The sequence below is a fragment of the Benincasa hispida genome, chromosome 3, assembly GCF_009727055.1.
Source record: "Benincasa hispida cultivar B227 chromosome 3, ASM972705v1, whole genome shotgun sequence".
Lineage (NCBI taxonomy): Eukaryota > Viridiplantae > Streptophyta > Magnoliopsida > Cucurbitales > Cucurbitaceae > Benincasa > Benincasa hispida.
Genome location: NC_052351.1, coordinates 30312221 through 30324756, shown reverse-complemented (window position 1 = coordinate 30324756; position 12536 = coordinate 30312221). Strand labels below are relative to the sequence as shown.

Sequence of the window (12536 nt, the reverse complement as noted above, 5' to 3'; positions counted from 1 at the left end):
TAGTTTTAATATTTCATCTCATGAAACATATAAACCATAGTTCTTTTTCTATTCCATGGTATTTAATGTAAATCTCATTTACATCAATCCTCCACTAGATGTATCTTATACATCATACCGATTATATCATATATAATCAAAATATCTCTTGTCAATTTGAACATTTCAAATCAACACCAAGAACTGATCCTCAACAAAATCCAAGCTACCAAGGGGACCTCATGGGCCTGTAGCTCCGAAGCTCCAACGGTACGTGAATAACTGACTAAACTTTTTAGTCATGGGATCTACCATCCGTTAACTGCCAAACACTCCACTAAAGATCGACAGCTGAACTCTTCTTACTACAGATATATTATGTGTCCATCTTAACCAATCAATAGTGCGACAACCCTTTACAGATCACTCGTAAGTACAGCTGGGCCAATAACCATTATGCCCCTGTAATTACATCTGTCTCCTTAAGTACTACTGATCCCTCTAATGAACATAAGTCATAGTCCTACTATAACTGAGTCTTCTCTTCCAAAGAGAAGTTGTGGCCACTATGCTCAAGTCCCCGAATCAGCCCTTAAGAGAGCAATCTCTCTACTTATCTCTGCTTCGGGAAAGAAGTGAATTCCATCTTGTGGATTGAGTTTCCAGCTCCCAGATCAGACAAGTCCCCAAAAAGGTAGGCATATTGAGTTGGCAATCTGGCCACTCTCACCCATATTAATCAAAGGACCGCCCTCAAAGGCAGGAGTTCCCAAAACACTCAAGATTGAGGTCGTGTCACCTATGGTCATTTAGGTGAGATGCAAGTCTCTAGTATCAACGGCATTATATACAGAGTCTAGTCATCTCGTGGTCTAGGTCTTATACAAACTCTTTGTATAGGACACCCCGCTCCACGTCTCCACATAAATGGCCAGGATCTACCATCTGTAGTAGTTTACAACATTTGCAAACCTTTACAAAGAAGGTCGTATCCATAGTGTCACCAGACTGATTTAGGTTATCACTTAAGACATAATCTACTTGTAGATCACATATACATGTTTAAGTTCACATAAGATAACCAAGGAGCTTTATTTATTGGATATGAGTAAATGCCAAATTTAAATAACACTTATTTTATTTATTGAACATTGTGTATCTTTACAAAACAACGAGACTCTGAGAGAATTAGGACTCCAATCCCAACAGAAAATGTATAAACTAGTTGGCTTTTGAAAGTGGCAAAATCCCACTTTTGGGATTTTTCCATTTTTAAATTCCTTTAAATCTTGATTTTAATTTTCAAAATAATTTTTTTTCCAATTTTAATTCTCTAATTAAAACTTGAGATTTTATTAATTTTACAAAAATTAATTCAATAATTAGTTTTTCTAATAAAATTAATAATAATTAATTAATTAAACAATAACAAATATTAAATTAATTTATCACCAATTTCCACTTTCATGAATTCCCATTCATGAATTTAATATTTAAATCACATTTAAATATTAATTGATTCTCCAATTTCATTTAATTCCAAAATTAAGCGCGTAATTATATCAGATGTAATTACTAATTCCTTTAATTCTAATTTGAACGTTTCAAATTAACATGCTACTCTAAGACTAATCCATTTGTGAACTAGTAGGGGACCTCGTGGACCTACAGATCATGGACTCTAACGATCCGAGATTAATTGGCTAAACTCTTTACACTAAATTAACCCTCATTCGTTAACTACTAGGTCACTCCAATAAAGCCTAGAGTTGCACGCTCCTCACTGTAGATATATTGTGTCCACTCGATATAACCATGATTAGTAAGTTAACCCTTGATAGATTGTTTGTAATAATGGTTGGTCAAATGACTGTTTTATCCCCGAGATTACCTCTTGTTCCTTAAGTCCCACTGATCCTCTAATGAACAATTGGTTTGTGATCCGATCATCCTACCGAGTCTCTCTCAGGCCAATGAGAGGTGGGACCTCTTGTTCAAGACTCGGAGTCAGCACTGAAGGAAACAACCTCTCTATTATCCCTGAAAGTGGGTAGGAGTGAATTCCACTAGTTTCTTATTTTAAGTAAGGTATTATATCATTCCACCCCTATGAAATAACACATTTTTTGCACCCTATGTCCCCAGCTATCTACCGGTCTTACCCCTGAAATAGAGATTTATTGATTCGGCGCTGTTGAGCCAACCCACACCAATGTAAATCTAAGAATAATCCCAAATAAATAGGAGTTTATAGTTAGCTCAGGATTAAGGTCAAGTTACATAGGTCATTGCTTTGAAATAGTTAGTCTTAAACAATGAACAACGTTATAAAGTAAGAGTGACTTATTTCGTGGTCCGATCTTGTGTAAACTCATTGCACAGGATGCCCCTACTCCTCATGTCCTTACATGTACGAATCAGGATTACTTCATCTGTAGTACTTTACAATTCCTTGTAATAACTACAGAGTGGGTCGTATCTAATAGTGTTACCAGAATAAGACACTCAACCTTATTCATATACTATAGACAATTTTGACTATTTACTCGAACCTGATCCACTTTTATGTCTCCACATAAAGTTCAAGTACTCATGTAATAGTCATGGATCTTTTAGTTTATTGGATTTATTTCTAAAACGAAATAAGCAATTCATATATTCAATAACAACTTATTGAATTTTCAGAATAAGTTTAATGTTTGCTAACCACGAGTTTTAGGACATAAAACCCAATATATAATGCCTTAACTTCCCCAAGTTTATTTAAATTGACCAACAGATGAAATTTTATATTTCAGGTTTCTTGTGCGTTTAATTTTACGGAGGAGTTGAAAAAACGATTGAGCGATCCCTTTCCCCTTTTCTCTTTTCCGTTTCCCTTTTTCCTTACAATAGCCCACAAGAAGGGTGAGGGTCTAGATTTTATTTGAAGTTACTAATGTTGCTAAGTTTAAATTTAGGTTTTATATTGAGGTTGATATTATTGTACAGATAAATGCATAGTTATGTTCAAGTTTTGTATTATTGTTGCTATTATTATATGGGTAAATGCTCGATGCATAAAATTAACTATTTAGTAGCACTGAAACTTATTAAATTTGGATTTTGTAGGTATCTCAGGGTTTTTGTTCAAGCAAAGAATAGAAGAATCAAGCTATTTTTTTGCGGATATTTGTAATTGTAGATTTGTATTGTGTAGGTATTTCAGAATTTATATTGCGTGGATATCATGAGATTGTAAATTAACTTTATGAAACTAAGTTAGATGTTGTGTAAGACAACTAATTAAATGTAAAAATTGTTGGTTTTAGTTTATTTACTTAAATTTGTAAGATTTGAGTGGCTTTCAATTGTTGCTTAAAAAACTACAAGTTTGATTTTCAGTAAATTAAAAAAAATGTATACAAAACAAGACCATTCCCGATGCCTAATTTTAAGGTGTTGGGAAAAATAGCAAAAAAAAAAAAAAGTATATTTTTTAGTTCGATGCCAAACTAGATTATTGTCGTGAAAACTACCCTCTCCCAAAGCTTATTTTTCGTATTTGGCGTCAGGAAAGGTTTTTTCCCCACATATCCAACCGTTTGCCGAAGCCAAAGAAGTGGCATCGGCATAAGGTACTTTCCCGACGCCAAATTTTTCATTCTTGACGTTGGGAAATGTGACTTTTCACGATGTCACCATTTTGGCATCAGCATATCTCCTCCCAATTCCAAGTGTAGCGAGATCAATTTTTCCCGATGAAGGAACTTTTTTGCAGCGAGATAGGGTTTTCTCGATGATGCTTTCCTGACGATCTTGCCGATAGTCAAAAAAATGTTGAAAAAGCCTTTTCCAATACTTTTTTTTTTTACTTTTCCAACAATTTTTTTCGTTGGAAGAAGCATAATTTCTTGTAGTGTTAGTACGCGTGTTGTGTGGTTTGAATAGAGATTCGGTCTTATATATCTAATTTTGAGGATCCTAATTATTACTTTGGGCATAATTTTATAATAATGAGCAATTAGAATGGTAACATTTTTAGAGCTAATAATTAAATGCATAGCAATATTTTTAAGATTTGCAAATATATTAAAATCTATAGGTGATAGACTCAATTGATGATATATTCCTATTAGTGATAGACTATCACTGATGGACTTCTCCAATGATATGATCGATCACAGATAAACACTGAAAGCCAGATCTAAATATTTTTATACCTATAAATTCTTTTGTATTATATTATATCTTACAACACTTTAATTTTGATTGATAAATTTGCAATGGCCCATATATAATCTATACATAACAACACAAAAAATGGTATTTGGTACCTTTTTTCCTCCTAATAATGATACCCCAACATGGGATTATGATAAAATGTTGAAAAAGAGCAAGAAAATATGAATCCAAGGAAAAAGAAGAAAAGATAACATGACAGTTGAAAATACACGACATATGGTTTATTTAAATTTGATTCTACACTTGATAGAAAAGAGCTTGAAAATTTTTCATGTCTTTTAAAAATTCATAGTACTACTAGGACATAATGATCAAGATTGTAATCTATGTATTTGTTTGATTGTTTTTTGGATTAATCCAATGTATAGAAATTTATATGGCTTAATTAAAATAGCGATTTTTAGAATGACATGACAATGAAACGGTTATATTGTTCATGATTTAGTAGGGACATTTCGTTACTTTTGTTTTGATGCAATAATCTAATATCTAGGGATTTGTTTTATTTGATTAATTAAGCGCTTTATCGTGAATGATGTGTAATATTATATATAGACGTGTGGCGTGTTACATTCCTGATTTAATAGGAACAATTTGTTTTTGTTGAGTTGATGTAACAATTTTGAGTAAAATCGAATATGTTGGATTTGATAATTTTTTATTTTTGAAGTTTTAAATCATTTTTATACTCGACTTATATATCCAAAAAGCTTCAAGAGGGTTTTAGTCCTTTGCTAGCAACTTTTAGAGTAACTCATTTTAATATTATTTTATCGTTACTTAAATTTTCAATCAAACTTCATATTTTTATTTTTTAATTCAACTCGAATACAACTTAATGTTAAAGATATCATTATAAACTAATTTTCTCAAATTTTTAAAGTTTAAATACCACATTAATTTTAATTTCAAATCAGGTATGATTTGACATCCCTTAAATCCATGGGGTTAGGAAAGGACCCTTTCAATCCCTAATGGCAAATTTTCAACATAAATTTTATAACCTAATGAAAATCTTTTAGTAAAAATTTATAGTTACTCGAATTGTTTTCGAATATAGGAAATAAGTTAATTTATAAATATAGTAAAATGTCACTGTCTATTAATAATAGATATTGATAGATGTCTGTCACTATTTATCATTATCTATCTAATAGACGATAATATTTTACTATATATGAAAATAATTCTAGCAGATTTAAAACAATAACCTTGGTCAAATGTCATTATAAGGTCTTGAATAAAAAAAATTATTATTAATATGTATTCTCTATCAATTGTATCACACATGTAGATTGACTTGAATTGTCAACTTAAGCATAACCCAAATGATTAAACTATATATCTTCAACCAAATAAGGTCAGAGTTTCAAATATTCACTCATCCAACTCAGATATGTTGTTGATCTAAAAACAAGAATGTTGAAGGGTATATGTTAGGTTAAAATATCATTTTGGTCCCTATACTTTAAAATTCATTCACTTTTATTTCTTATATTTTTATATATTCAAAATTTATTTCTAGCCACTTCACATCATTAGATTTTAATTAGAAATTCTTGTTTAGTTTGAAGATAACTTTATCTATCCTCTGTATGACAACAACAATAATAAATTTGCTTTATGTACTTTAAATTTCATTCTTGTTTTTCTTTTAAAAAAATAATTTATAGATAGTTGATAAAGGCTAATTATTATTTTTTTAAAAAAAAACAATAACTAAGTACACCTATGAGAACTTGGATAAAGTTAAATAATTGTTAAGGACAACTATCATCAAACTATCTCTCTACAACGGTAGAGAATATTGTCCACTTTGAGTATAAACCCTCATGACTTTGTTTTTGGTTTCACACAAAAGGCCTCATACCAATGGAGATAGTCATTCTCACTTATATATACCAATGGAGATAGTCATTCTCACTTATATACCCATGATCCTCTATCTGATCAATGTGGGACTTTGGTCGCATTCCCAACATGACAATTACAAGTTTGCCATTGCTCAATAATTACAATAATATCATTGGGCCTTTAAATTTCCAAAAAACCCAATAAAATCTACTTAAATACCTTATTATTGGGCTGGAAGAACCTTAGTTAACATATCTGACAAATTTTCAATTGTATGAACCTTGACCAGTTCAACATCTTTCTGGGCCACAACTGCTCTGATACCACTTGGACAACAACCCTCAAACTATCTCCATTGGTATGAGGCCTTTTGGGGTGAAACAAAAAACAAAGCCATAAGGGTTTATGCCCAAAATGGACAATATCATACCATTGTGGAGATAGTTTGAGGGTCGTTGTCCCTAACAATAATCTTAAAGTACATACCCAAAAAACATTGAACATGTCTTAATTTTAAAGTACATATTTTAATTAACTTACATGATTTTAATTTAGGTGAATCACTAGTTGAAACATTTTTGTTAAAACCACACACTATAAAATCATCTTCAAACGTGTTCTAAATTGAGTAGCAATTAACCAAACAAATAACATTATGACTTGTCAACCTTCATGACTGGAGAAAGTTTATAACATTGTAACTATAACAATGAATCAATAATCATGTTTAGGAAACACCAAAGAGACCTCTTTTGACTAGTTCATGGGTCGAGGTATTCCACCTTCGATAGATACAACGAAACTAACAATCCTGAAATGAGAACGTCATCCACCTAGGGATGGATTTATTATGGACCCAGAGTCCTCCTCAACTTTATGTTTTTTATATGATACATATATATATAACACTGGTATAATATCAAAGTCACTAACTAGCTTAGTGGTAAATCGTTTTCCTATGAAGCATAGGCACAGATACGGCTACACGATACGGATACGACGATTCGTCAATTTCTAAAAAGCTAAGATACAAATACGTCTAAGTATAGGTCATTTTTTTATATTTTTTTAATATATATATTTCTTAAAAAAATGAGGATACTGATACGTTGAAGATATATTTTTTTCTTTTAAAAAATATAGGATATAGATAAATTTAGCATACAAGTTAATAACAATAGCACAAAATAGAATACAAACACTGAAATACAATACAAAAAAAATAACATCTAATATGTTGAAGTACAATAGTTAATAAGAAGAAGAAGAAGATTAGAGAGAGAAGTATGAATATAAACGAAAAACTTCTTCATTGAATTGTTGAAGATATCCAAATGGTTTATATTTTAGTGGATTTTGTGGGGACTCAAATGTGAAGATGGAGATTAGATGATTCTAGTCTAGGGTTTGGTCCATTATTTATTTTTTTTTCTTTTAGTTCTGGACTCGAGTAGTGAGCTTTTTAAATAGGTTGCCTAATTTTAGATTAGGAAAGATTAGATGAGTTACTTGTCTTTTTTCTTTAAAAAAAAAGTACGCATAGAAATTGATACGTCAAATCGCGTGTTAGATACGTATCTGGAAAGTATTTGAAAATATAGATATGTCAGATCGCGTGTCAGATACGTATATGAGAAATATCTGAAAGTATCAATATCCGATACATGTCTGATACTGATTTTTTGCCTCACATGAAGTATCTGTGCTTCATAGGAATGCACTAATAATAAATATATTTGTTTCTGAAAAAAAAATAATAATATATATACTTGAAATTGAATTTTGAATGAGCATTAATATATTATTGATATACCAATACTGCAATACAATACTTAAAATAGATATAGATAATGAGTGATATACTATTTTGATACACTAAAAATGTACATGAAATGAATTTTTAATGACCACTGATGTACTATTGATTGATCTATGTTAATTATAATTTTAAATAAAATATGAATGAGTGTTGATAAATTACTTTAAGTATCATTCTAAATAATATACTTCATATTTGGTCAACAATATCATTGATATAGCTTTTTCCTTCATTTTAAATCAGGTATATAAATCAATTAATATACAAAATATTAAATATTTATTATGCAATTGAAATACCATATTAAATATAACTTATATACCATTAAAATCATATAAAAATTTGAAAATATAATAGATTAACTAATATAATTTATATTTGATATATCACTTAACAAAATTAATGCATCTAACATATACCATCGACATCAAAATTGAACTGATTGAATGCTCTATATCAACATGCAAAAAATAAAAATAATATTCATCATAATCGAACAAAAAACGTTAATCATAACACAATTAAAGTCATGATATATCAGTTATATAAATAATATTCTTTAAATAAAATATATCAATTGATTGATATACCAAATATAATGTATATCAGTTGATTGTTGTATCAAAATATAAAGTATACCAGATATACCTTCTGATATACAAGTGACGGTAAAATCAAATAAAAAATAGGGAGTCTTATTTAAATTTTTTGTTATATTTGTAATTTTAGAAAACCATTGATATATTTGTAAATACCTTTGTGTATTTTTTTGCTACTCAATGCAATTTTCCATTTTGAATTGGTACAAGTATTTATAAACAAGGGCTTGCGCGTAAGCTTCTAAATAATGATTTGTATTCGAAACTAACAACATTATCTTTAAATTTATTAGATAAAAAAATATATGGAAGAAAAATGCATTAGGGGAACCCACTTTGGAACACAAAGTGACATCACATTGATGACATCATCACCCCTAACGCATTGACACGAGTCAAGGAACCTTCTTAGCAGACAGTAACAAATTGAGAGGAAGGTGAGTGGGAAAGAGTCAATATTCAAAAGGGAAGAAGGAAATTAATTCGTTTTTATTAAAAGAAAAAACTTTATATAAATGTTTAATTATAGCAAAACAAATCCAACAATTGACTCTCTATCACTTTGCTCCCCCATTTTTCTCCTCTTCTAAGCATTTACTTTCCTATAGCTAGCCATGAACTCCCCTCAAAACCTTAGCTTCTTCTTTGACAACCATCAATTTCAAGACTCATCTTCTTCATCCATGGATTTTCTCAATTTCTCAGGTTACCCGACACCCGATTTCCACCTTGAAGCCATGGAAGCAACGTCAATCGACAATAATACCATGCAAGTGATATCAAACAGCTTTTAATTTATATATTTAGTTAATCAATTAATAAAAAACCATGCATATATATATATATATATATATATTTATATTTATATTCAATCAATTTTATTTGTTAGTAAATGGAAAATGATAAAAATAGTTAATGTGTGTGTTTTTGCAGAGATGGGTGGTGTGAAGCGAAGGGTGTGGAGAGAAAAAAAGAGAGAGGAGGTGGGTGCAATAATAGGGTTGCATTTATAACAAAGTCGGAATTGGAAATATTGGATGATGGCTTCAAATGGAGAAAGTATGGCAAAAAATCCGTCAAGAATAGCCCTCATTTCAGGTAATTATTCAATCGTTTGGTAACTATTTCGTCTTTAAATTTTATTTCTTAAAATTAAATATATTTCTTTCTAATTTTTTACCATGATTTACATATTACTTAGTTACAAAAGTGGTATTCTTAACCTATTTTTTTAAAAAAATAAGTTTTTAAAAACTATTTTTTTAAGTTTCAAAATTTGACTTTCTTCTTGAAAACAATGTTAAAAAGTAAACTAAAAAGCAAAAAATTTAGATGTGAAATTAATGGTTATAGACTATTTAGAAACTAAATGATTACTAAATGAGTCTTCATTATTTTGTTAAGATATTTTATAGAATACGTAACATCGAGATTGATCATACATTTTTCATGTCAATTGAATGATGTTCTTTTAGTATTAAAGATTTTTAATTTACTCATAAGATTATTCACAAAATAATGTTAGTGAATATAATTTTATTTTATTTCATCTTCATTATATTATTTTATTTTATTTTATTATATTATATTTAATTTGATAATATAAGTTCTATGTTAGTTAAATAATGAGTTTGGTGAGGTGTTTGTAGGGAAAAAGGGAAAGAGAGGCGGTAGAATATTGAGATTTAAGATTGAGATAAAAAGCATTTTATTGTGGGTGGGAAAAAGTTGAATGTGACGAAGCTGATAATTAGAGATCAAGCAGTGGGTAAATTAAACTCCAATATTTATACACAATATTCCATTAGTAACCTTTTTTTTTCTTTTTAAATCATTTCATTATGCCCTTTAGCCCACCAAATTGCCAATTTGCCCAAATGGGAATAAACATCACAAAGTTTATTTCTCTCTCTCTCGTATGCGACAATATATTGTTGAGAGATATGAATGAGTGATTAGGGTCCTTATCTAATGTGATAGATGACAATTTGCTTTTTAATTTGATGCGTTTAATTACATTTAATAAGATGCAAATTCAAAACAATTAATATACTTTACCTTTTCAAATTAATCATAATTTGGATAAGGGTAATCAAGAAATTAACCTCAGATTAATATCCTTTCTCAACCTAGCTAGTTTGTTATCTTTTACACAGGATCTTATTTTTATTTAAAGAATAGTACATGTTTAATGTAGACATAATTCAACTAACATAAAGAGTATACTCTCTCGATCAAAACATCATGAATTCGAATCTTCGACCCTACATATTGTAATGCTAAAAAAGAAAAAGAGAGACTACTTATTAATTAATTCATTTTATTTTTATAATTCAACCTATTAATAGGTTAAAATATATACCCTCATTTAAAAGGTCATAGGACATACGAATGTAGGAAATCCTTCCCAACCACTTCAAATTATAAATTTATAGACATACATAACTAGGCGTGTGAAATAATCGAACGGTCTATAATTTAGTGGATATGTTAAGAGATCTTTCACATTTATCTCTTCTATAGGTTGTCCAAATACAACTGTATCCTTGAGTTCTAAGGGATCCTTCACATGCATGAGCTTATAACAATTCTGAGAAGCTTTCTAACCTTAAAAGTGCATCTATTTTGCAATTTTGGGAATAATTTTCTCTAATAAAATTGTTATCCCCCTATCTCGTGGGACATAACTAACACACTGTTGGTGAACCACATAAATCTATATATACGTTGATTCTTTACCATTTACGCTTTTCTATTTACCTTTATTTATCAATTACCTAACAATATGTGGAAATTAAATTTATTATCTTGATGTGATCCTAAATTTTGTTAGGAATTACTACAAATGCTCAAGTGGAGGGTGTGTTGTGAAAAAGAGAGTAGAAAGAGATAGAGATGATTCAAGCTATGTTATAACAACATATGAAGGAGTTCACAACCATGAGAGCCCTTTTTTGATGTATTGCAATGATCCAATATTATTTCATCCTCATCATCCCCTTTGCCCTAATACCTCTTCTCCTCCCTACTCTTCTACTACTACCCATTAAGTTTCACTTTCTCCATTTTTTTCCTTAGAAGGGGGAAAAGAAAATATATACATTATTCCAATAATGTTAAGTAATGATGTTGGAGGTGATTCTATGTTTATATATTCTTTTTCTTTTTACTTATCATGTACTTAATTATAACAATCTCTCTATTTGTATACTTTTATATTGTATTATTGGCTTAAAAATATACTTTATGACTATATTATAGCACCAATAACCATGTTTAATCTATTTTTTCAAGCGCTATGACATGAAGTTAATTTAAAAATGGATGTGTATTAGCTAGCTATAAATATTTGGCTTAATGGATTTTTCATCATATCTTTGATGTTATTGTAATGTTTACTAACATTAAGAAATGAAATCAATTTAGTATATACCTACCTCAAAATTGGGGGATTATCACTTTTCCTAAATCAAATTTGGCAAATATTTATCTTTACCCTAAAAAAGCTCGTCAATTTATCATTTTTTTTTAATTTTCTTAAATATGTGGGACACCAACCTTTTTGTAAGGCAAAAATCCATAAAGGAGATGGTTTAAAAAAGGAAGACCAGCTTCCAAGAAGCCTCTAAAGTCTATTTTAAATAAGAATGAAGTATTGTTGATATATAATTACATTTATCATATGATCGTGATGTTTGGAAGAACACAATTTAGAAAAAAAGATTTAGGTACAATTGATTTTGTAAAATTGAATTTCATATAATTATATATATTGATGTTTGGTTTCAAACTTTTAAATATGATTTTCATATATTTAAAAATGATTTGGTATTGTTACATTTGGTTTAATTAGAATTACTAAGTTATTAAAAAAAAAGTATTTTTTATTTTAAAAAATTGTCCAACACTAAATTTTACTAGAAAAGAATTAGACAGTTTTTAGGTGATTTCGATCAATTACCTCAATAGAAGCAAATTTCTAACTAATTACGTTGGCCAATTCTTAATGATTATAAATTTTCCTAAAATCAATTTTAAAATTTGCCAAACATCAGGTTCGG

General features: G+C 29.4%; 1 protein-coding gene across 1 annotated transcript; it reads left to right on the top strand.

Annotated features, from left to right (window-relative positions):
- Nucleotides 1-9005: 9005 nt before the first annotated feature.
- LOC120074184 (probable WRKY transcription factor 75) lies at nucleotides 9006-11743 on the top strand. The gene is made up of 3 exons (XM_039027211.1): nucleotides 9006-9244; nucleotides 9409-9573; nucleotides 11309-11743. Exons 1-3 carry the CDS (start codon nucleotides 9090-9092, stop codon nucleotides 11523-11525), a joined length of 537 nt encoding a protein of 178 aa, XP_038883139.1. The 5' UTR covers nucleotides 9006-9089; the 3' UTR covers nucleotides 11526-11743.
- Nucleotides 11744-12536: the final 793 nt, after the last annotated feature.

What these genes read in the sequence shown, in the direction of transcription:
- LOC120074184 (XM_039027211.1), top strand. Translation starts at nt 9,090, where the DNA reads ATGAACTCCCCTCAAAACCTTAGCTTCTTCTTTGACAACCATCAATTT. An exon ending in TCAATCGACAATAATACCAT is followed by an intron (nt 9,245 to 9,408) that starts GCAAGTGATATC and finishes GTGTTTTTGCAG; the next exon opens with AGATGGGTGGTGTGAAGCGA. An exon ending in AAGAATAGCCCTCATTTCAG is followed by an intron (nt 9,574 to 11,308) that starts GTAATTATTCAA and finishes AAATTTTGTTAG; the next exon opens with GAATTACTACAAATGCTCAA.